The 24,091-nt window shown below is 41.6% G+C and overlaps 1 protein-coding gene across 1 annotated transcript in view; it reads left to right on the plus strand.

Moving 5' to 3' along the window:
- SYN2 (synapsin II) overlaps positions 1-20,900 on the plus strand; it is a 191,060-nt gene extending 170,160 nt beyond the window's left edge. The window contains exons 11-13 of the mRNA XM_064724417.1: positions 12,064-12,124; positions 15,830-16,091; positions 19,879-20,900. Coding sequence (XP_064580487.1) covers positions 12,064-12,124; positions 15,830-16,091; positions 19,879-20,014 — 459 coding nt within the window. The 3' untranslated portion in view covers positions 20,015-20,900. The remainder of the gene's footprint in view (positions 1-12,063; positions 12,125-15,829; positions 16,092-19,878) is intronic.
- The last annotated feature ends 3,191 nt before the right edge of the window (positions 20,901-24,091 follow it).

Below are 24,091 nucleotides of genomic sequence, written 5' to 3' on the forward strand. Positions count from 1 at the left end.
CAAACTCTTGCCCAGACTCTGTAGCAAGTGCTGCTGGTGCACAGAGGGCAGAGAAGTTGGGCAGGAGGAGATTTGGACTCTCAGAAATTCTACCTGTTGTGGTAAAATAATCCATCAAAATGAAGTTGTTTCTATTGTTTAAATCATGGTCATTTGTCTTGCCCCACACCGTGTTGAAAATGGAACTTTATCTAGGAATATGATTTTACAAGTTTTCCATAAACAAACCTGCTCTACTTGCAGGCAACAAAATTGTGGATTTCGCATATTTTCTTACCTCTTTGACTACTTTTGACAGATCTTTAGAGAAGCCTCTTTCAAATTTTCCCTAAAAATCAAGAAAATGGGTTAAACCACCCAGTCACTCTGCTCTGGGTTTGCAGAGCTTGTTCCTTGACCATTATATTTGTGTGTGAAACAATAAAAATAGTCAAACACCCACTCAGAGCTGCCTGTCAGGCCCTGAGGTGAATTGTGCTGGAGGAAATTCTGCAGAGAAAATGACATTGTCCACGAGAATCACCATAAATGCAAATGTTTGTGGGTGTGTGAGCCGCTGAGGCTGAGGGAAATCCTGTTAGGGAAATGTCCATTCAGTCCTGTTGCATTACCCATGAAGGAATAAGGGATTTATTTCCTCAATGGAAGGAAAGAAGGAAGGAATTGGTGCTCCAGAGGCACAATATCCATGTCCTGGTGACATCACAGGGAGCAGAGCATTCCCAGCCACATCCTGGTTCTGTGTGCTGCCAAAGGAAGGAGTGGCACAGGGCTAATAAACCAATTATAATCTGTGTATTCTCCATTTCCATGCTGGAGTTTATCCACTTTTATTGTTCCATGTGCAGAGAGGAAATTGAACCACACCTGGACATAGTGTAAATAACAAATGTGGGAATTCCAGAGAGATAATTAATCCATCAGCAAACTCCCTGCTCCTGGATTTCCATAGGATCAGCCACAGTTCTTCCACTTCCAACTCTTGGATTTAGTGGAATTTTTAAAGGAAAAAACTTCTGATGAGCAGCAATTTGCTTCCAGTCACTGAAGTTTTGATGATGACCAGAAAATGCAGTTATTGGGTTTGATCTTAGCTAAAAGGATTACATTTAATTGGGAAGGATCTCCTCATGGATTTATTTGGAAATGGAGAATTGAGCATTAGTCCGCTGTCCATAAAAGTCCTTTTAAATCATAATCCTTGGTAAGATAAATTACATTTCTTATTAAAATACTTGTTTTGTCTTCCTAAATATATTGGTAGAGAATCTAAACCATTGGCATCAAAACTCACCAAGAGCAAAGAAAAATATTGCTGAGGCACAGAAATCACACAGCCTGAAATGCAACACATTCCAAAGGTTATTTCAGTCAAAAGCCATTCTGAAAATTGTCACTTTTGCTGGAGGTGGTGCCCCCTCACTGCAGTATTTTGGTTATTTGCATCCCAGCGACACCTTGTGGCTTCTCTTCTGCAATAAACCACTTGGGGAATAAATAAAATAAATCTATTATTTATTATTACAATGCATTACGTCCTATTCCATAAGCTGTATCACATTAAAAATCTATTTTTCTATATATTTTGCAAAGCAGAAATGCTCCATACTTCAATTTTTTTCATCATGTTATTGCAATGCATTTATTTCTTCTTTATTATTATTTTAATATGGAATATATTTTAATTGGCTGCATTAATGTGCACATAAATAACTGTGTATATATATATATGTGTGTGTGTGTGTGTGTATATATATACACACACACAATATTTATCTTTGTGTGCTTATTTTGATCAAAAGGGGGCTTTAAACTCTTCGTTTTTATGGTAGTGAAAATAAAGGAACAGCTGTTACTCTTTTAGATCCCAATATAAACACAGGGAATTAAGAAAAGCAGCAGAAAATAAACAAGTAGGAGCCTGAGCTCACCGCAACCTTGTAAAAGGCCACATCTGGGGCACAGTAAAATTTATTTATCACAAGTATAAAATGATGGAGGGGTTTTTTCCTACACTGAGGTTATTTTGTCCACTTTTGAACAAGACCCCAGGTTCTGCATGTGAGGGACAGAGGCCCAAGAGAGGCAGGACCCAGCTGGAGCTGCTGCATGAGGGATGTTCGTGTGTTTAAAACAGTCCCTATTTCATTAACAAAGTTTGATTTATTTTAAGCATTTAAACTCCACATGCAGATGTTGCAATGTATCAAAACCACAAAGTTCATGCTGGAAAATAAACCCTAAAAACTTTAATATTGATAAGGACACAACACATAAATAACTGAGCAGGAATTGTACCGATGGTGAAAGTGGAAATAATTGGTTTAAAATCCTTCCTGAGCCCCTGCACCAGCAGATGGAGTGAGAGCCAAGGGAGCTGCTCAGAGCTGGGTTTGAGTCTCAGGTAAATAACTGGGGATAAATCTGTGCAAACCCTGGGATTTCACCTGTGAATGTATCCACACAAGGAGGGTGATTTAATCAGAACACTGATAAAATGGTTATCCTGCTCAGCTTGGTTCAACGTGCCAAGAAATCACCAAGGGTGCCCTTCTGAGGGGATCTGATGCCTTAAGATTATACAAAAATACACTAAAGGTCATAGATGAAAGGTTTAGGGTTATTTGGTCAAGATTTCCGCTGAGAAATAAAAATTTCCATCAACAGAAAATTGTCCAAATTAAATAAAGTTTTCTGGGTGTACCCTGATTTTTATTTTTTTTTTTAATTTCTGAGTAGTCTATATCACCAATAGTGTACCTGGAAAAATAAATTATTTCTTCAGAAAAGCTAACAAAGCTTAGTAATATAAAAATTTGCTCACAAAGCACTGGTTAGAAGAGAATGCCAAAGGAAAAAGCCCCTGACAGGGACAAACTTCAGTATTTGGATGATCTCAATTGTCTTTATTATTATTTTATAATATACTCTATTATATTATAATATATATTATTATATTATTATATCTTTTATATATTATGTATAATATTCTATATTAATATAATATAATACCATAATATAATATAATACAATGTAATGTAATATGCTATATTATAATATATATTATTTATTATTATTTTATATTATATATATCTATTTTTACTCTCTGATTTTTTATTTAAGCTGAACCTAACAAAAATCCCTTTTTTTTTGGAGGCTTTCCTTCAGTCTCCCTTCCTTTTCCCAACCTGGTGGGTTTTTTCTCTCTACTTTTTTTTGTTGTTGTTGTTATTATTCTGTTTGATTTCTCTGACCTTTAAATCATACCCAGTTCAGCAGAGGTGCTTGGCTTTTCTCCATGTTTAATTCGCAGGAATTCTGCCCCTCTCCCCAGAATAAATCCCTGCCGTGGTTTATTTTCAATAAAGACCATGTGTGTCAAAATCTTTAAACAAGGAGAAGCACCAAGAGAAATTATGGAAGAATCCAAAGCCAGAGCAGCTCATTTTCAATTTTTCTTGATTTTCCCATAGGAAAAAAAAAAAAAATAAAAATAAGCAGCCCTCACACACAGCCACACTTCCAGCTCTGGAATGTGGGGATGGATTGTGGAGCTGCCAGCAGAGCAAGCTTGTGTTCAGCTGCTTCAAAATCCCCCTCCAGGGCCTTTCAGCTTCTAGCAGAGACTTTCCAGAGCTCAGAGCAGCCCTAAAGCTCCTGAGGGTGTTTGAGGGCAGCAGCAGCACCACGAGGAGCAAGAAGAGGAGCTGTGGGTGGTTCTTGGGTTTGGTTCTCACCAGAGCCCCGAAATTCACTTTATTTAGGGACAGCTCAGGTGTCTCTCCCAGTGCCTCTTCTCAGTGCCCCCTCCCACTCCACTGTGTCCCTAAAAACACAAAATGGGGGTTCTCAGACTGAGCTTGGAGTTGCTTCAGCATCTTTTCCCCAGCCTCTCTCATTTCCAAGGATAAACTTCAACTCTGAGTGGATCCAGTAGTGATGGATCTCTGCAAGGTGAACTTCTGCAGCCTTTAAGCTCCTCCTGCTCATGCAAGGATCTCTTGCCATCCCACATTTCAAAACAGCCATAAAAATAACCTTCTTTTTGTTAAAACTGGAGGAGCAGACACAGCACAGCATCAACCAAAATCCCTGGGCTTGGGGTCAATGCTTCCCTACAATTCCAGCCCTGAGTGCAGGATTTTGGCACTTCCAGCCCCACCTCACCCACTGAGAATGGGGAGGTTCCTCTGTAAGCTGGGAAAGGTGAGAGAAATCCTCCTTGCCAGTCCCAGGATGTTCTCCTGCATCTCCTGGACCCTTTTTTCTGCTTTTCCATGTTTTGGAGCTGTTCCCTGCTCCGAGCTCCCTTCACACCCAGAGTCAGCACACGGGGGAGCTCGCTGCCATCCCAAATTCCCTCCCTGTTTCTGTCTTTTCCTGGAAAGAGCTGCCTCAAAGCTGCTGTGCCACTGCCTGGTTTCAGTGTCCCCTGCTCCAAAAGCACAAGGGGAAATCTGATTTCTTCAAGCAGTAAAAGAGCTGAAGAAGAAATTCAAAAAGCATCCTTGTCCATTGCAATTATTGCCTGGCTCTGGAAGGAAGCAGAAAGCTTCCATAGCTGATGGCACCTCAGAAATGCATTTTCCCTGAGAAGTTTCTGTAGAAACCTCAGCAAACTGAGAGATGGGGTTATTTTATTTTTTTGTGCAGCAGAATAACAGAAAATAGGGCTGGAAGGGACAGTGGGAACTGAGCTGTTCCAGCATCTCAGGAAAACACTGGAGTGTCCATGGGAACAGCACTGAGCTCCTGCTGGGGGCTCACCTGCCCTGAGCCACCTGCTCTGCTCTCTCTTTTTCCTCCAGGTGAAGAAAAAAATGATTATTTGGGAAAAAAAATAAAAGATCTTGAAAGTCACAACCCAAAACATTCTATGTTTTAATTATTTTAAAGACCGATTCAAAAAGGAAGCCGTTGTCTGGGAAGTAATTAGTTATCTAGTAATGGAAAACAGTCTGTAAAAACAAAGTTGGAATACTCTTTAATTATTTTTTTTTTAAAAAAGCCCTTTTCAGTGCATTTTTAAATACTATTCCAAGTAAAATTATCACTATTTAGCTTGTTTTCCTACATTTCCTACCCACTCAGGGGAGGACCCTGACAGGTTTTGCAGAGGTTCTTTGGAAACTTGGTTGGGCAACAGCAAAATCTGCTGGAAGTTTTTGAATTCTTTATCACATCTTCAGCAAGAGCAACCCCGGGCTGGCCCCATTTTTGCTGAGTGTGTTTTGCACACAGATTCCCTCAGTGCAGAAGGGCAAGGCTGGACAGGGCACCCCAAAATTGTGTAAAAAGCAGCAAACTCTTCTCTTGCTGCCTTCCCTTGCACAGACAGCAGGAAGGTGGATTTTTAAAATCTCATCTCTCCATTGTAGCTGTTTCTGTCAGTCCACAGGGAATATAAAAACCAGCAAACAGCAAAATTTGTTGTGGGAAATGGATTTGTAGAGAGTTTTCAGGGCTTGACAGAAGGCTTACACAGTAAGCATTTATATGTAAACTTTGAGATAAGAAATGTTGACTTAGAAATGCTCTAAAATAAGACAGATTTGAAAGAGAAAGAGATTTAGAAAAAAAGTTTTAAAGGATGGTTTTGTAAATAAGACTAGATATTTTAGAGAAATAAAACTATGAAAGATGCATTGTAGTAGGACCTATGAGGAGTAATTTTAGATTATTAGATTTAAAGTATCTACAGCAAAAAGCTAACAAACTGAGAAGCGCTTAGAGTGTTTTGTGATTGGGAAATGGTCACCTTCTAATTAGGATAATGTGAATTATAACATCTGCACTGTCTCATGAGACTGAAAACAGAATAAGTTTTTAAACCCCCTCTCAGTTACCCCATCTCTGGGTAGAAAAAAGAATAACCCAGCATTTCTGGTCCTGTTCAGGGGCTCACAGTGGGGCAGCTGCACCACCTGGGCACAGCCTCCTGCACCAGGGGAAAACCTGGGCCAGGAAAAACCCCAGCCCCACTCACTGCCCGCTGAAGGGATAAAGCAGGAAGCTACAAATCACTGAGAAATTCTGTATTTCTGGATGTTCTACTGCAGGATTTCACTGCTTTGCTAAATTACACAGCATGGGCTTATTTGCAGCCCAGGTTTATTCAGTTTATATTCATTTCGTCTTGGTTTGGCCTTTGGCTTGAAACTGCCCCCTGTTTCTGTTTATAAAACCCCTTTATTTTACTAAACCAGGCAGAGAAGTTCTTCCAAAGGCTGCCCTGAGTTGTGAGGAGATTCTGGGGTTTTCACTGCACAAATCGCTCCCATTAGATTTCAGTTGCTGAGTCAGCTCTGCCTTTGTGACTGATTTATTTCTTATTACAGAATAAATTATAATTATATTTTATATTTTTATAATACTATAGTTATATTAATAATATAATTATTAACACAATTATATTATTATTGTAAAATATAATATAATATAATATAATATAATATAATATAATATAATATAATATAATATAATATAATATAATATGCAAATAGAGTATTATATTATATTATATTATATTATATTATATAATATATAGATATCATAATATCTATATAATATATAATATATTATATAATATATTATAATATATTATATATAATATCTATATATTATATCATATATTGTATAATATAATATATTATGCAAATAAATTATTATATTATATTATATTATATTATATTATATTATATTATATTATAAAATAATCTATATATATATAGATATGATAATATAATACATGCTCTACATTATTTTTAGTAATTACATTATAATTATTATAATTATTATAATATTTTTTAACTCCACTGATCCATTTCATTCTTTCTTTGGATATTTTGGCCCCACAGTCTTCCAGCCCTGCATCATCTACAGGTTTTAGTAGCACACACTTACTTTTTTTAAGCCAACTTAATTAATTTATAATCTACTTGAGTCCTGCATCCCACTAATGTCCTTCCCAGTATTTTTTGTTCAATTACTGTTTCTTTCCTCAGCAGTATTCCTTTCCCTCAATGCAGTATTAGTGCTTTACCTTCTCCAGTGTAACTTGGCCATTCCCAATTTTCAGAGACTTGGTTTGGAATTCTGTATTTCATGAGTCAGCTGGTTTTCATTTCTGAGATGAAGAATGTTTCATTTTTACCTGCATCTCATTTTTAGATTTTATCCCACCTGCCATCTTGTCCTTCCTCCTGTGTTTATCATCATCTCTAACACTTCAAACTCTCATTTACTATTTACCCTCCACTTAAGCTCTCCCAATGACCTCTCTCCTCAGCAATCACTTTTTTTTCTTAGCTCTCTTTTTACTTAAATGTGTTACTATTTATTCCTGTTCCTTTATGAGCTCTAACTCAGCTCGTATTTTGGCAGCTCTCAATTGATCCCTCTCTCCTTCTTGACCTGAAAAACATGGCTTTCCCCTCAAATATTGAAATACCTATGAAAAGCTCCTGTCCTTGCATTACAAAGAAAACCAAACGAGACCCAAAAACAACTCTACGTGCTCCAAGTGCAGTTCACAAAGTCTTCAACCTCAGCCAAATCAAAATCAATTTTTGCTGGGACTCTGTTTAGCATCTCTTTTGCCCAAGGGCTATTTCCCTGCCAAGTTGCTGCTTTTGCTCCCACCCATTTCAACATTCTTCAGACTGTTCAAAATTCAAGTGTCTGTGAATCCAATCTGCATTTATATAAAGGTAGAAAAAGAAGTAATGCCTTGATCAAATCCTAATGCAATTTATTTGAAGAATAAGCAGCTTTTTCTGTCAGTTCTACCCCTAAAACTCTAAGGAGACAGTTTCAGGTAAGTGTGGAAAGGAAGGAAGTGCCACAGGGACATCCAGAGACATTTACATTCTAGATAATTAGTGAAGTTTGTGCTCTGGTTGTAATTAACCAATATTCCTAAAGGTCATTATGCAGCCAAATCCTCACATGTTCTACCCAGAGCTGAGAAATCCTTGCAGTGGATTTGCAGCATTCATGGAGGCTTCCCCAATTGAAGGTGTATTTTTGGGGGCAGTTATATAAACAGCAAACCCCTGTGAGCAGGAGAGCCCCTTCGGGCAGCCCCACAGAATGTTCCTGGCAACAGCAGCGCCCCCTTCTCCTGGGAATTTGGGCGGGATGTGGGAATTGTGTTCCACAAAATGAAAACCAAAGGGGCTCCTCAGCCATCAGCCACCACACCTCACTCAGGTAATCCTAAAGCATCCCAGAGACACTCCTGAACCACTGATTCTGCCCCAAACCATCCCAGGCACACTCCTGAACCACTGATTCTGTTCTTTAGCTCCTAAACCATCCCAAAGACATTCCTATACCACCGATTCTGCCCCAAACCATCCCAAAATTTCTCCTGTACCACTGATTCTGCTCTTTACCTCCTAAAGCATCCCAAACACACTCCTGATTCTGCCCCAAACCATCCCAAAAACATCTCCTGATTCTGCCCAAACCACATCCTGTACCTCTGCTCTTACCTCCTAAACATCCCACAACTCATCTACTCCTGATTCTGTCTCCTAAACCATCCAAAACATTCTTACACGATTCTGCCCAAACCATCCCAAAAACACTCTTGCACCACTGATTCTGCCCCAAACCATCCCAAAGACACTTCTGTACCACTGCTTCTGCCCCAAATCATTCCAAAAACACTCCTGAACCACTGATTCTGCCCCAAACCATCCTAAACAAACTCCTGTACCACTGATTCTGCTCTTTAGCCCTGAGTATCCAAATGAGGACCCTGCAGGCCCATTTTCCATGACAAAATCCTGCATTTACCCCTTGCTCCCTGCAGTGTTTGAACCCCAAATCCTGCATTTACCCCTTGCTCCCTGCAGTGTTTGAACCCCAAAATCCTGCATTTACCCCTTGCTCCCTACAGTGTTTGAACCCCAAAATCCTGCATTTATCCCTTGCTCCCTGCAGTTTTTGAACCCCAAATCCTGCATTTATCCCTTGCTATCTGCAGTTTTTGAACCCCAAAATCCTGCATTTATCCCTTGCTCCCTGCAGTGTTTGAACCCCAAAATCCTGCATTTATCCCTTGCTCCCTGCAGTGTTTGAACCCCAAAATCCTGCATTTATCCCTTGCTCCCTGCAGTTTTTGAACCCCAAATCCTGCATTTATCCCTTGCTCCCTGCAGTTTTTGAACCCCAAATCCTGCATTTGCCCCTTGCTCCCTGCAGTTTTTGAACCCCAAAATCCTGCATTTATCCCTTGCTCCCTGCAGTGTTTGAACCCCAAATCCTGCATTTTACCCCTGATCCCTACAATGTTTGAAGCCAGCCTGCCTGCAGATCAGTTTTATTCCAAAACACGTTTGGTGCTGCAAGAAGGTGGCGGGGGGTGAATGTGGAGGCTGGGCAGCAAAAGGAAAACAGAAAATCAGCAAGAGGGGTGAATCCATGAGCAGGACAGGTCTGGCCCAGCAGCTCTGCTCACAGAGGAGCTCCCACAGCTCACAGAGGTGAGGAGAACACTCTGCAGCTCATCTGCCAGCAACTGCTGCTCCAGAAGGAGCCTGGGCTTTATTAAAGGCCTTGGCTCAGGGCAGCAAACAGGGCTGGTTCAAAGCCTGCCTTTAATATCCAGTATCAAGGTTCTGACTGTCTGAAAGGAAAGGGCTGGATTACTACAGACCATTGAAAAACCATGAGTAAGATTTCTCAATTAGGAATGTAATGCTAATTAGACTTTTTTGGGTCAGCCTGGGTGGGTTGGCTAATTAGCCAAAGTAATATACCCATGTGATTGGCCTGGAGTGTGGGTGAGGTTCCTGGAAGCACCAGGTGATATCTGGTGGAAAAAAAAATAATAATAAAAAAATGAAAAGGATGTGTGGGTGGTAAAATCAGGACAGCTGCAGTCAGTGACTGGGGAGGGGGAAATGCACCTTGAACAGAGAATGCACTGGAGGGAGAGAGCTGAGGGAAGGATTAGGAGCTCCTGGAGTGTTTATTGAAAGCTTGGTTTGGGATAAAATAATTTCTTTGGGAGATGAGAGATATGCAGATTGCATAAGGGCTGCTGGTGCAGTTTGTGATAGAACCTGAGACATTTCAGAGCCAGAACAAATGGCAGATTTGCTCCAGCCTCAGGGCACGGGGCAGACAGGGGCCCTGCAGGGCTGCTCCAACATTACAGTGCGTGTGATTTCAGCTGCCAGCCCGGGTTTCTGAATCACACACCAGTTTTACCTGCACAGCCTTTTGTTTTATGGAAAAAGGATAACACCCATATCCTCCCTGGGCACCCTGTGCCACTGCAGAGAGCTCCAGGCTGGGCTGTGGCCCTTGGGAAGGGGAGGGAGCCCATCAGCTGCTAATCACGACAATCCCAATTATTAAACCTGCTGTGTGCTTTCTAACAAGCTCACGTGGGCTGGTTGGGACTGCAGGAAGAAACCCTTGGAGTTCCTGCAGCTCAGTCCTGGTGGTTTCCCTCCCAGAGCTCTGTGCCCATCCCAGTGCCCAGCAGCAGAGTGAGGGGTGCCAGGGGCATCCCAGCCCTGGCACGGGCAGGGACTGCCTGTGGTTGGTCTGGTAAATCAAGGAGCACAGTTTGTGGGGATCATTTTTACTCCTCATTTGGGCTCCTGCAGGTTGGTATCGCTGAATAATGAGAGTTTTGGAGCTGCCCTGTGTCCTTTTATTTATGCGGCTAAAGGAGACACAGCAACTTGAACTGCAACATTTCCTAGTTGGCTTTGCCTTTCCTTACAAAATTTTCTTATTTTCTACATATCCTCACCCCTTCAGTGATGCTCAGCAGGCACTGGGTAACTGGGTGAGCTAAATCAAGGAGCACAGTTTGTGAGGATCATTTTTTACTCCTCATTTTGGGCTCCTGCAGGTTGGTAACGCTGAATAATGAGAGTTTTGGAGCTGCCCCGTGTCCTTTTATTTGCAGCAGCTGCATGCACTGGAGGGCTCTTGTGCCATTTAGAACTCAACAGCTGCATTGCTGGGCAGGAATTCAGAGCACCAGGAGCAAGATTTATTCTGTAAATCAAGTACTGGGAGCGTGATCAAATACAAATCTATCAGAAAAAAAACCCAGTAAGCTCTGCAAGAAACACGTTTAATTGATTTTGCATTTGCTCTTTAATAAATTCTGCATTTTTTTCCTCTTGACAGATGGCAGTTTGATTTCTGGATGCTTTAAAAAAATCCTAAGCTATTATCTACAATGATTTAAATGTCTTTCACGTTTCAAAATGTTAGAGATGGGCCTAAGACAAAGTTTGGATTCAAATACTCCTGTTCCCAGAGGGTGTTCTGCTCCAAGGTCTTGGTTCAGGCCCATCTTTTCCTTTCACAAGTATCCATGTGAAAAGGATGCTGCCAAATCAACCTCCTGTTTTGAAAAGTGAAGTATCACATGTGTTTCTAATAACATATCAGATGGAGAAGCATGAAGTCATTTCAATTATTTTTATTATTTGTCTGTGGTTTTTGCTTTCTTCTTTCATTTTGCTTAGCAAAACAGTGAAGCTGGAGCAGCCCACCTCCCTCCCCACTTACAGCCAGCAAATCAAAGTGAAACTATCACTGGCAAAACTCCTGCTGTGCAAACGCTTCTGGATACAAGTGAACATAATTAAAAATCAATTATTTCTTAAATTACACAAAGGTATCTGTTGAAATCCATTTCCTATTCAGTCTGTCCTAAAAAAAAAAAAAAAAGAGAGAGCAGATGCATTGAAATACAAAGAAATGGTTGCTGGTGCTGGGAACTGAGGATAAAGTCCTTCCCCAGATGGAGGTAAGGTTGGGAAGGCACTCCCTGCATCCTGATCACATGCTGCACAGGGAAAACAGTTTTATAGGAGCTCAGCCTTGGGCCAGCCCAGGATTCATATATCATGTCAGGCAGCAACTAAATTAAAAAATGGTATCTGGAATAAATTTCAAGTATATGTTCAGCCCCACCAATAAAGAGTTTTCTAATGAAAATAAAGACAAATTAGGGGAAAATTGGAACCGAGCTACTCTAATTTTATTTTTTTTTTCTTTTCTGTTTTCAAATGTATTTTCCAGAGTGGATCACTAAAGGAGCCAGAGCCAAACAAAGTCCCACCTCAGCGACCACCACCTCAAGGTTGTTTACAGTACATTCTCGACTGTAATGGCGTTGCAGTAGGACCAAAACAAGTCCAGGCTACTTAGATAACTGAGACCAAAAGCGAGGGTTAAAGCAAACATGAAAAGTGAAAAACAAATCAAAACCCAATTGAAATCAGAGAAACAACCAATCTGAATGCAAGCATCCCAGTTTTGTTCAGTTTGCCATTGTTTCAGTGCTGACCTGGACTGTGTTTTTTCTATGCAGTGTCAACTCTCCCGTCTGGTTGTTTCCTTGTTCCTGTCTGTGCGTGTAACGCTTTCCAACCTTCCTCTGTAAACTCGTGATTGCAGGGCTGCTGTCAACAGTGTACAAAGAATGTGCCTCTCTAGAGCCCAGTGCCATGTACAGCCTGGATGGTTAGACAGTATTTCTGGAGTATTTGATATTGTTCAGTACAATCCCCCCGAGGTGCAAGCCCCCCGTCCCTCCGCTTACTCTGTGAGTGTGTGCACACTGTACTCATAGCCTTTATTTTTCTGTGCGTGTGCATGACCAATAGGTAGGTGATTCCAGATATATTTTTAAAGTCTAGATTAGGATTTGCTAGTGAGGCTTTTTATTTATAATTTTATAAAGTTTATTAACCTTTGAGTTTTACTTCTATGCGAGTGGAAGTCTGCTATTTTGGTGACTCCATAAAAAATACAGTTCTTCCCAAGGAATATTTAAAATATCTTCTATTTTACATACTGGTATTCATATTTTTAGTAATTCTGCATTAAATTATTAGCTACAAAGCTATGTAAATGGGCCACCTATGTGCAATATCTCAGTGAAAGTGTGAGTATTTAATGTATCCTGTTTCAATTAAGTAGTACCTTTTGTTGTCATTCTGAATTAGTAATCTATGGAGATTTTTAATGAAAACTAATGCAAATACTTTCAAAAAATCTTATACTTACCTAAGATTTAAATCCCAGGTTATTTGGTGAGAAGTACCTCAAGGACTGTTAAACTTCCTGTAAGAGCTCATTTCATTGCAAATACTGAGAAGTGAGGGGATGGCAGACCAAGGTACCTTTAACCAGCTGAGGATCCTGGGTTAGAAAATGCAAGGCAAAAACTGTCAGTGGTTTTCTTTACCAACTCAGGTCTCCTATTTTACACCTGCAAGATTCCAGAGAGCTGTAAAGAAAATCCAGTCCCGACGTTATCCACATAAATAGGGTTTCTAAGAACATGCAAAAGGACTTGAGGTGCCTGACAACTGCTAGATTTTCTGTAGGTAAATTCTTTGTGATTTTTACATAAGCAGTGCTAGGAGAGCTCCACAGGCAGGCAGTTAATCTGTTGGGAGAAATCTAGCCCAGAATCACAAGCTGCACGCTGCTGGCATACCAGAAAGCTGAGTTGCAAGCGAGCCACAAAACTATAATTTTCATCTTGAATATGTACAAAGATGAGTAGTGGCCATTAGTTTAGTGCAAACAATTATGTTTAAAGGGAAAACAGCCCGATGTTCCACGTCTGTTTTCCCTACAAACACTGGAAAAAGTTATCAGTGAGTCTCATCATTCTTAGTGTTTCTTTTATTTGTACGAGCTGGCTGGTGAGATGAGAATTAAGGTATGCACTATTAGCTATTTAAATGTTTGTGGTAAGTGCTACTGTTTACTACCTATCAGTAAATTACATGAATATTTTGCTTTAGTGATCAACATTTGTCTGGGTCAGTGATCGTTCCAACGATGGCATTGGCTATTTTGTTCTATGTCAAGGAAATCCCACCCAGAAATCAGGTTCACAAATCCTTTCCTCCAGACACCCTAAAAGAGAACAAACCATACTGCCCTGGGGTGGAGAACTGAATCTGATGACCGATTTTCCTTGCAAGCAGTTGGTATTTTTTGCATGGAGTAGTGCCAGTATTCACAAGTGCTTTTCACAGGACATTTGTGCGTGTTTGTGTGTGTGTGTGTGTGGAAGACCTGGGTGTCTCAGACAGGATTCCAGCCTGTTCCCTGGGAAGGATTCGCAGGGGCACACACAATTCCTACATCCCACAGCCAAGAAACAAGCCAAGATGTCTCTCTGCATGTCAGCATGCTTAGGTGCAATATTGTGGGTAACAGGGAACAGATGTTTTACAGTGTAGGCTTAATGTTCAGTTCTGTTGAGTTATTTTTGGTAAAAATTTCTTTCATGATTGTTGCCTTTTGTACAACCCAGCTGCAAGAAAGTGAGCAAACGCTGGAAATGTGACAGCAGTATATCTTTTATGTGAAATCTCTTGTACAGCTTAATGTGCAATAAAAGAAAGTTATATCTGTCTTCAGTGTAAAGTTTCTGGCATTCAAGCCTGTACGTACAAGTGGGGGAAAGAAACCTTTCTGGTTTTCAATATTGAGTGAAAGGAGACTAATAAGAAAAGGCTCCTTATTAAGATGTTGCAAGACCATGTTATCACCTTCAAATATTTCCTACAAAAGTGGTTCAAATTAATAAACAATGAAGGCACATTCCTTAACATTCAGTACCTGCTATTTATCTTTCTACACCACAACACACTGCTACAATTGTGCTAAAACTCACTGAGGCATCAGCACGTGCTGTCCTCACACACACACACACTGGAATTCATGTAGTAAGGGGAAAGTTAACTGTAAAAGCAATTTTAAAACAACAACAACAAAAAAATAATGTATTGCAGCAGTACATCTAGATATGATGGTTTGCTTTGAGAGACTTGAGCAGATTAAGTGTTTTACTTGCACTAAATATCTATGCAAGACTGAAAATTCCCAGATGTAGCTCAGTTGTGCTCTGTGGTATTTACAACAGCTCTTATCCTGAGTGAACTACTGTACAAACAAATACTCAGAATGTCGTACCATCCTTTCTCCCCTCAAGTCAGATGTCCTGAGTGCATTTTCATATGCAAGGGTTAAAATTCAGTTACAACAATCATCAGTCCAGAAAACCCCAGTCAGACCTGGGAGCTGAGATAAAAGCAGCAAGCCCTGATGTCTGACACAGCATTATTTCAGCCAGAAAGCAGAAAAAACCCTGCTGGATGATTCTGTAGCATCTTTCAGCCGCGCGTTGCACAGCCTGAGTCTCTCCTGCACGTTGTGGTTTCCACTCCATGCAGTAGTTTGCCAGTGAAGTGCCTTCCTGGTAAAGAATTTGTAGTGATTTCTTGTGTTTCTTGTAATGTTCTTGACATATCTCACTAAAGGGTTAAGTAAGTTATGAAAATACTTTCAACCAGCCAGAAAATTAGAGTGTTTTACTGCTGTAAGAGTGAATCTAAGAGGAATATTACAGAAATTATTTTAAGACTTTGGAGGAAGAAAATATCTGCAATAACTACACAGAAAATAGCGAATGTCTTGCTGAATTAGATATTACTGCTGTGTTCAGTTACCTCACAGCCTCTCCTTGACTTGGGCCAAAACTGTTCTGGGTGTAACTCCATTGATTTGGTTTGAAATCAGTACCTGGGATAAATGGGGTGCTATTTAAGTTTTAAGGCTGGTTCATGGGGGGCTCCAAGCAAGTTCCTCATGAGTGTGAGCAGTGCTCTTGCCTCCACGCGAGCACACGCGAGTAGGCTTTTACCTCGAAAGTAGCGTTAATCACGTTGGAGAGGATGGTTTTAAAGTGTTGGGTATGAAGTTCTAAGTAAGGCCTCTTTGCAACTATAACATTATGAAGTTTTTCTTGTACTGAACCTAGGGGGCCCAGTGCAACCCCAAGGAATGCAATCCCAAAGCCAGGAGGCATTGCAGCCCCAGCGCGTGTTCCCCGCGGGGCAGGCCGCGAAGCCCGCAGCCTCGCAGCCCCAGCGCCCGCCCGGACCCACCACCCAGCAGCCTCGGCCCCAGGCCCAAGGTCCTCCCAGCTCCAGGTTATCAAAGGAAGCAGAGCCACAGCCACAGCCCCAGCCAGAGCCGCAGCCTGCGCCGCAGCAGAAGCCGCAGTCGCACCCGCAGCTTAAGTAAGAGTCGCTTTATCCGCGCTTCTTCTCTCCTCGTGGCATAGATTCTGTCTGACTGGGACTGGGGGGATGCTCTGACGGCCAGGGGGGAAATGAACGTGTTGTTCCCAAGTCTAAAAGGAGGTGAAATAGCTCAAAAAACTCTGGTAATGGAGTCAAGTAAGCGTTAATTCTAGTCCCAAGTTTAAAACGAGTTTTTAGACCCTGGTAATGGAGTAAAGTAAGCTTCTAGTGCTAGTTCTAGTCCCAAGTTTAAAACAAGGTTAAACAGCTCAAAAAACAGTCTCTGGTAATGGAGTAAAGTAAGCTGCTAGCATTAGTTCTAGTCCCAAATTTAAAATAAGATTAAATAGCTCAAAACACTTGCTCCCTGGTAATGGAGTAAAGTAAGCTTCTAGTGCTAGTTCTAGTCCCAAGTTTAAAACAAGGTTAAATAATTTAAAAAGCTTAGACCCTGGTCATAGAGTAAAGTAAGCTGCTAGCATTAGTTCCAGTCCCAAGCTTAAAATGAGGTTAAATAGCTCAAAAATCTTAATCCCTGGTAATGGAGTAAAGTAAGCCTCTAGTGTTAGGTCTGTTCCCAAGTTTAAAAGGAGGTTAAATGGCTCAAAAAGCTTAATCCCTGGTAATGGAGTCAAGTAAACTAGCATTAGTTCTAGTCCCAAGTTATAAACAAGGCTATATAGCTCAAAAAACTTACTCCCTGATGATGGATTAAAGTAAACTGCTAGCACTAGTTCTAGTTCCAAGTGTAAAACTAGGTTTTAGTCTGTGGTAATGGAGTAAAGTAAGGTTCTAGTGCTAGTTCTAGCCCCAAGTTTAAAACAAGGTTAAATAGTTTAAAAAGCTTAGACCCTGGTCATAGAGTGAAGTAAGCTGCTAGCATTAATTCTAGTCCCAAATTTAAAATGAGATTAAATACCTCAAAAAGCTTAATCTGTGGTAATGGAGTAAAACAAGCTGCCAGTGCTAGATGTAGTCCCAAGTTTAAAACAAGGCTAAACAGCTCAAAAATCTTAATCCCTGGTAATGGAGTAAAGCAAGCCTCTAGTGTTAGTTCTAGTCCCAAATTTAAAATGAGGTTAAACAGTTCAAAATCTTAGTCCCTGATAATGGAGTAAAGTAAGCCACTAGTGCTTGTTCTAGTCCCAAGTTTAAAATGAGGTTAAATAGTTCAAAAACTTTGTCCCTGGTAATAGAGTAAGGTAAACTGCTAGCATTAGTTCTAGTCCCAAATTTAAAATGAGGTTAAACAGTTCAAAATCTTAGTCCCTGGTAATGGAGTAAAGTAAGCCACTAGTGCTAGTTCTAGTCCCAAATTAAAAATGAGATTAAATAGCTCAAAAAACTTAATCTCTATTAATGGCATAAAGTAAATTGCTGGCATTAGTTCTAGTCCCAAATTTAAAATGAGATTAAATTAAAGCTCAAAAAGCTTAATCTCTGTTAATGGAGTAAAGTAAGCTGCTAGCATTAATTCTATCCTGATCACCATGCAAAATTTAATCTGCCCATTGTGCAATTTCTTCCCTGGCCAGAAAACCCATCATCTTTTTAGTCTTTGTTTCCTCCTTTTGGTGCCACTGAGTCACGGGCTGGGTGTGCTGTCAGTCTGCCCTGCAAGAGGAAGCCTTATCTGCTTCAACTTTTAACCTTGCAGTCACTGAGACAACACATTCTGTTTCCAAAGGCACAGTCCAGGCTGGGTCATGTTGGACACTGGCTGCCAAATTGGTTCTCTCTGCTGCCTGTGGTTGTGCTCAAGCCCTGCCCAGAGAAGGCTGAACAAAACTCAAAAAAAAAAAAAAATTAAAAAAAAGAGAAGTGGTTGTCCCACTTCTGGAAGGTTCCTTACTGATTTACACCCAGTAAGGAATGTGGAATATTATGGAATATTCCCCCTCAGAGCTCAAAGGCAGCCAACAGAAAGCCCAGGGAGGCACCAGCAGAGCTCTGCTCCATTGCCAGGAGAGTCTCAGACACATCTCCTCAGTCTGGGATGCACAAAGAGCTGCACAGAGGCTCTGCTTCCTCCCAGGAACACAGATCCCCTTGTTCCACCACTCCTGGGCTAACACCAGTGGGAAACAACCCCGGGTCCTCCCTGAGCCCAGCTCAGTGCCAGGGACGTGCTGGATGACAATATTGTGCAAAGAGGACAGTATTTCCCTGGCCTCCGTGGCACAATGTATTTCTTTATTCTGTTTTGTGATCATAAACCTCAAATTGATTCCTCTGTCATTTCAGATGATGGAGAATAAGAGGTGGATTTTTTTAAGCAAGATGGAAATCAGTTTATGGTTTGAAAGTTAACTTCGAGGGCTCTGCCACATGCTGCTTCCCAGCTTTCTCCTTTTAGCTTTTTGTTCACATCTAGATTAATTTTCCTCTTCTTCAAATGGAAGAGTCTCTCTTTAAAATAAAATAACAAAGGAGAAATGAAAGTTTTTAAGATGCAAGCCATAATAAGAGCAGCTTTCTAAGTTTCAGAAGCAGTTTTAGGTCCACACCAAGGCTCAGATCTCCTGCCTGTAGGATTAACTCTATTTGCATGTGTATGCTTTGTATTCACCCACATGCTGTTGCCTAACCTGTATGTACATGTTATTAATCTGTGAATAAATATTTAATTAGGCTACTTATTGTGTTACTAATCAAGTCAAGTGCTGCTTCCCACCCTCCCTCTTTCAGTGAGTACAAACAAACATTTATCAGTCTATTCTCATTAGCACAACTATAATTTATGAAAAACCTAAAACGCCTGCAGCACTGTTTGCTGTACATTATTAGTTTAGAAGGAGAGGAGCTGCAAACCATGAGGAGTCTGAGACAATTTGAATAAGGAAAGTGCTTCAGTTTTACCGGAGCCAAAACTGAAATCTATTGTGCTGAGACAAAAATGAAATCAGGTAACTCGTTTTACCCATGTAGGGATGTCTTTGAAAAAAGCTGATAACTCATTAATGTCTTTATTTCAATTCAAGCCTCTTTTTTAGATGTTATTTTATCTGAGAAGTCATGAGTTAAAGTTTTAGACTATAGCTATTTTCCTCCTTGTTTTCCTTGTAATGTTTTTCATGCTAATGGGAACTAACACAGGAGTTACATGACAGCACTAGGAATGGAGTGGCATTACCAGGCACTGCATATAGAAAAGAAAAAAAATATCTGATTTGGGGTGCTTTTTCAAAGATATAAAATGCCTTTAAGCCTCTATTAAGGCTCTAATATTCAATACATCTAGACAAAGGGAGAGCACATTACAGTTTAGGATTCAAACTCTTGTAAAATACCTGATTTTTCTCTGTGCACAGCCATTTGCAGCCTCACCAAAACACAATTATTTATCAGCCCTATTGGGTTGTGATTTGGATTTAGCAGCCAGGCCCACATTTTCCTCAAGGCTCTAATTTGCACCATCCAATTCAGACCTGTAGAAAGAAAAGAAAACACCACTGTGTTCCTTGAAGGAAATATTATCCTCAAGCCTTACTCTCAAGTCAGGGGTGCAGAATTGCGTGGGACATAACAAAAATGGGTGAAAGCCAATTTTTGTCCAGCCTCAGGGACAAATCCAAGGGACAAATCTGTTGGATTGTCTGTTTGGTCTGGCTTCTGCAAGGGGTTGTGGGTGTGCACCAAGTTATCCCATGGGATGCTGTGGAGGGAATTCCAGTGGGAATTTCTGTGATTTCCTCTGAATTTCCCCTCCCCTGATGCGAGTGCTGGGGGGTGGAGGCTGGGGGACAGCGTGGCCATGCAGAATTGTTGTGTTTGTGTCTTGCAGCAAGTCTCAGTCCCTGACCAACGCCTTCAGCTTCACAGAGTCCTCCTTCTTCAGGTCGTCCGTGAACGAGGACGAGGCCAAAGCTGAGACCATCCGGAACCTGAGGAAATCCTTTGCCAGCCTCTTCTCTGATTAGCCAGCTTTGTGTAGAGTCTGAATGTCCCATAGGTTTTGTTCTCCCTGTGCCAGCACCCTTCTCTACTGTGCTCACTGTTGTACCAAGCAATATGTCCAACCTACAGAAACACAAATCAATAATAGCAGGAGGACTTTGGTGGGGGAGACGCCACGCAGGAACACGTGGAAGGCTCTGGAAAGAAGGAAGGAAGGGTTCCATTGCTCCCACAGAATGTCTGGTTCCAAGGTCCTTATCCATTGTAATTTTGTGGCCTTACTGTGACTGAAGTATATAATCCTATTTGAGACTCCTTTGTAGAATTGTGTTAATAAAGCATTGGGGAAGGGGTTTCTCCTGGCTCTGCCCACCCCCAATGCATTGCAATGCATGTGTATTTCGTGTGTAAATGTTTTGTACTGCACAAGTATAGTCTTGACTTGTTCTTGCCTCCCAGACTCAGGAGGCCATTCACACTGACATTCTTGTCCAGCCACATGAATAATGTGAGAAATTGAAGCAGTTTCTTCCTCCTTATCCAATCCCTCCATCAGCTGGTTGTGGACTTCTGATGTATTGCTGGGAGTTATCAGTACACTAAATGTCATAAATAGAGTGTATATGTACTACTGTATCTCCATATGTCTATTTAAAGAATTTATTTCCAGACTGTAACCATAACTGGGTTTAGTTGCAGAGAATATGCATGATGTTACCCTTATTTTTGTGAACACCTTCTAATAAATGTAAAGTCCCATGCCTGATTTAAAAAAAAATGTCTTCTACAAAGCTTGTTTAGACATCAATATATATTGTCTATTTTGACTGATATCAAGAGGGTAGCTTTATGATTATAAAATATTTGGACACAAACTACAGCTGTAAGAAAATAAACTATCACAATGAATTCCTTTGTTGAATCAGCATTATAAAAAAAAAAGCCCTATAAATTGTAGGAATCACATTTACATTTTCTACTGAGTTGTGTGGTTTAAAAGCTTTTTTTTTTCTGACTCGTGCAAACAGAATTGATCCCAGACTTTGAGGCAGTAGCAGCCGATTTTAACAAAAGTTATCTGAGTCAAACTGAAAGAAGCTTGTTAGTAATCTCTAGATTAGCCATTTCCAACTGATTTTCATGTCATTCTGAATCTCTTATCATGAATTATATGTAATCCTTGCCAGGAAACGGTGCTAAAAGAAGAAACAAGAAAAAAATACCTGAATAATATTAACAGGGAGAGGAAGAGAATGCCATGGTGACTTACAAACCCATTTGGATTTGTGGTGTGTTTGCCTCAGAAATGTCAGCTCCTGGAGATATGGGAGCTGATGGAGCCTGGGTAAATCACAAGCACCTTTTGATGGCACAAACCCTTTCAGCAGTCAGGGCTGCTCTGGGCGCAGAGTTGGCAGTGAGAGTGGAAATTTAAAGTGCAGAGGAGCCAGGGCTGAGCTCCCACAGGAGCACCTGGAGTCAGCAGGCTGGGCAGGGAGTTCAGCACTCATCCCTCTGGAAAATGGGCAGCCCCAGCTCCCCCAGGAAGCACAACCAGCCCTTGTGGGACCGAGCACAGCAGCTGGGACCAGGCCTGAGCAGCCCTGCCCAGAACCAAGGTGAATTTCTGGGTGAGTTCGTGACTCACAGCCCTCTGTGAGGGGGAATCTTGTCACTGTAGGACATGGAAAAACACAAGCACACCCCGCTGTTCTCAAGGTGAAGGAAAAAGGGGAGTTTATTTTCTGACTCCAACATTTATAGTATTCCAAAAGTGGCAGTGGATTGGAGGGTGACAGTGCCACCTCTCCAATGACACTGGTCAAACCAACAGCCCATCAAATTTCTCCTCCTCCATGAAGGAATGCAAAACAATGAGTTATTCACAGAAAGTGTGTGAGAAAATTCATTACAAGAGTGTCAACATCAGAAGACTTAGAAAATCTTAAAAAACCAGGGTGACAGAATCTCAGCCCCTTATCTCTGGAGCAGCCTTGCAGAAGCTCTCTGACTGATAATTCCCTTTTCTTGCAGGAGGAAGGCACTGTAGACAGTGTAGCTTAGCTGATGAATTCTGTGGCCAAACAGAACTCTCTTTATTACTCATTAGTTCATAAATATCAGCTAGACTTTGATTATTTTTTTTAAGCTTTGTCCCCTTCCTGCCCCCCACTGGATTGAAGCACCCTCCACGAGGCTGCAACAACAACCTTGAGCACTTGGAGAGCCTTTCATGTCTGAGAAGCGCTTTACTTCTAGATTAGAGAGATTAATCAAAGTTGCTAACGCAAATTAATTACTGCTACAGAGAAAGCATAGTAATTATGCATAGTTTGGCACGGTCCATGATTAGTACATGCCTAGTTTCAGCAGTATTTAGCACAATCTGAATTACAGGTACTTCATTAGCCCAGGCTCCAGATTTCCACTCGAGGCAAAGTTTCTTGCTCATATAAAAAATTCCCTCCCACCTCTTCCTGGGAGAAAACGGGTTTCACTACAGCCTTTGTTTTACCATCTGCAAGACAAAAAAGAAAGAAAGGGGGAAAAAAAAAAAAAAAAAAAAAGGCAGGGAGGGGGGGATGATGCAATCCAAGGTGGCTGCTGGTGTTTCCTCCCACACAGAGAACACTGCCTGCCCCAGTGCCAGCGTGCCAAGGAGTGTCACACACAAGCTGCTGCACGCTCCCCTCCCCGGGCTCTGCCTCTTGGCTAAGGCATTTCCATCTGGAGACACCTCCAGAACAGAACCAGGGCAAAAATGGAGCTTTTGTGGAGGGCTGCTGGAGCTTGGATTGTCTGTTTGGTCTGGCTTCTCCAACTGGTGTGCACACAGTTATCCCATGGGATGCTGTGGAGGGAATTCCAGCGGGAATTTGGGTGTCTGTGAGGGCTCATCTCTGTGAGCACTGCTCTGTTCTTCACTTGCATCTTTCCATGCCCAGTCAGCTCACAGCACCACAGGTTTCTGTGCACAGCACTCCATCTTTACTCATCTTTCACTTAAAAATCAGGAAGAAGCTACAAGATAAATACAACTACAGGAGCTCCTAATCAAGTTTAGTCTTGAGATGGAGATGGAGCCGTTCTCTGACCATTAGGCCTGAAGCCAATTCAAAATGCTGAAGCAGATTTCAAGAGATTGTAATTATGGTCGAAGTGACTAATCCAGCTTTGAAACAACCACTAACTCTCCAGTAAAAATTAGTCAAAATAGCACTGAGGTACTTTGTAAACACTGGGTGTACTTTGCATACTTCCTACCTGACAAAAACAAAGCCCCTTGAGGGAGCCAGGCCTGGCTCAATGCAGGGATCACGTACAGGGAGCTCCTGTTTGTGAATTTGGGGCAGGCTCTGCAGCTCTCTGGGCACTCACAGGGCTCCTGCCACCCTTGGGCTGAACACCACAAATAAATTTCCTCTTGTCCACCAGCAGCAGCTTCCAGCAGGGCTGGATGTGTCAGAAACACCCAAGGTGGGAGCTGTGCTAGGCCTGGGCTGGATGGAGGGGCCATCCCAGAGGACACAGCTTGGCAATGTTGGGACTGAGCTTCCCTCTCTGGCTGGACAGAGCTGCCTCATCCCTTTTGCACAGATTCCCAGCACGTCTGAGCTGGAAGGGACCCACAGGATCATTGATCCAGCTCCTATGCCTGCACAGCCCCAGCAATCCCACCCTGGCACCCCTGGGAGCTCCTGGACCTCTGGGTGCTGTGCTCATTCCCTGGCACTGCCAGCGCCCTCTGGGGTAGAACCTTTCCTAATATCCAGCCCAAACCTCACCTGGCTCCTGTCCCTGGTCACTATTTGCCTTAAATTACAAAAGGCTGTCACACCACACCATGTCCAAGAAAAGGAGCAGCTAGCGGGGCAGAGCTCGGAAAACGCAAAGTTCTTCAACTCAGAGGTTTAAATCCTCTCCTTGGCTTAATTCAAATCATCTCCCATGACTAACTACCCTCCATTAATCAACCTCAACATTGCCCTCCCAATCTTAATTGCAGTGGCCTTCCTCAGGCTAGCAGAGCCCAAAATCCTGAGCTATTTACAAGGCCGAAAGGGCCCAAACATTCAGGCTCCTACAACCTCTAGCATAGG

The sequence above is a fragment of the Zonotrichia leucophrys genome, chromosome 12 (assembly GCF_028769735.1).
Source record: "Zonotrichia leucophrys gambelii isolate GWCS_2022_RI chromosome 12, RI_Zleu_2.0, whole genome shotgun sequence".
Classification (NCBI taxonomy): Eukaryota; Metazoa; Chordata; class Aves; order Passeriformes; family Passerellidae; genus Zonotrichia; species Zonotrichia leucophrys.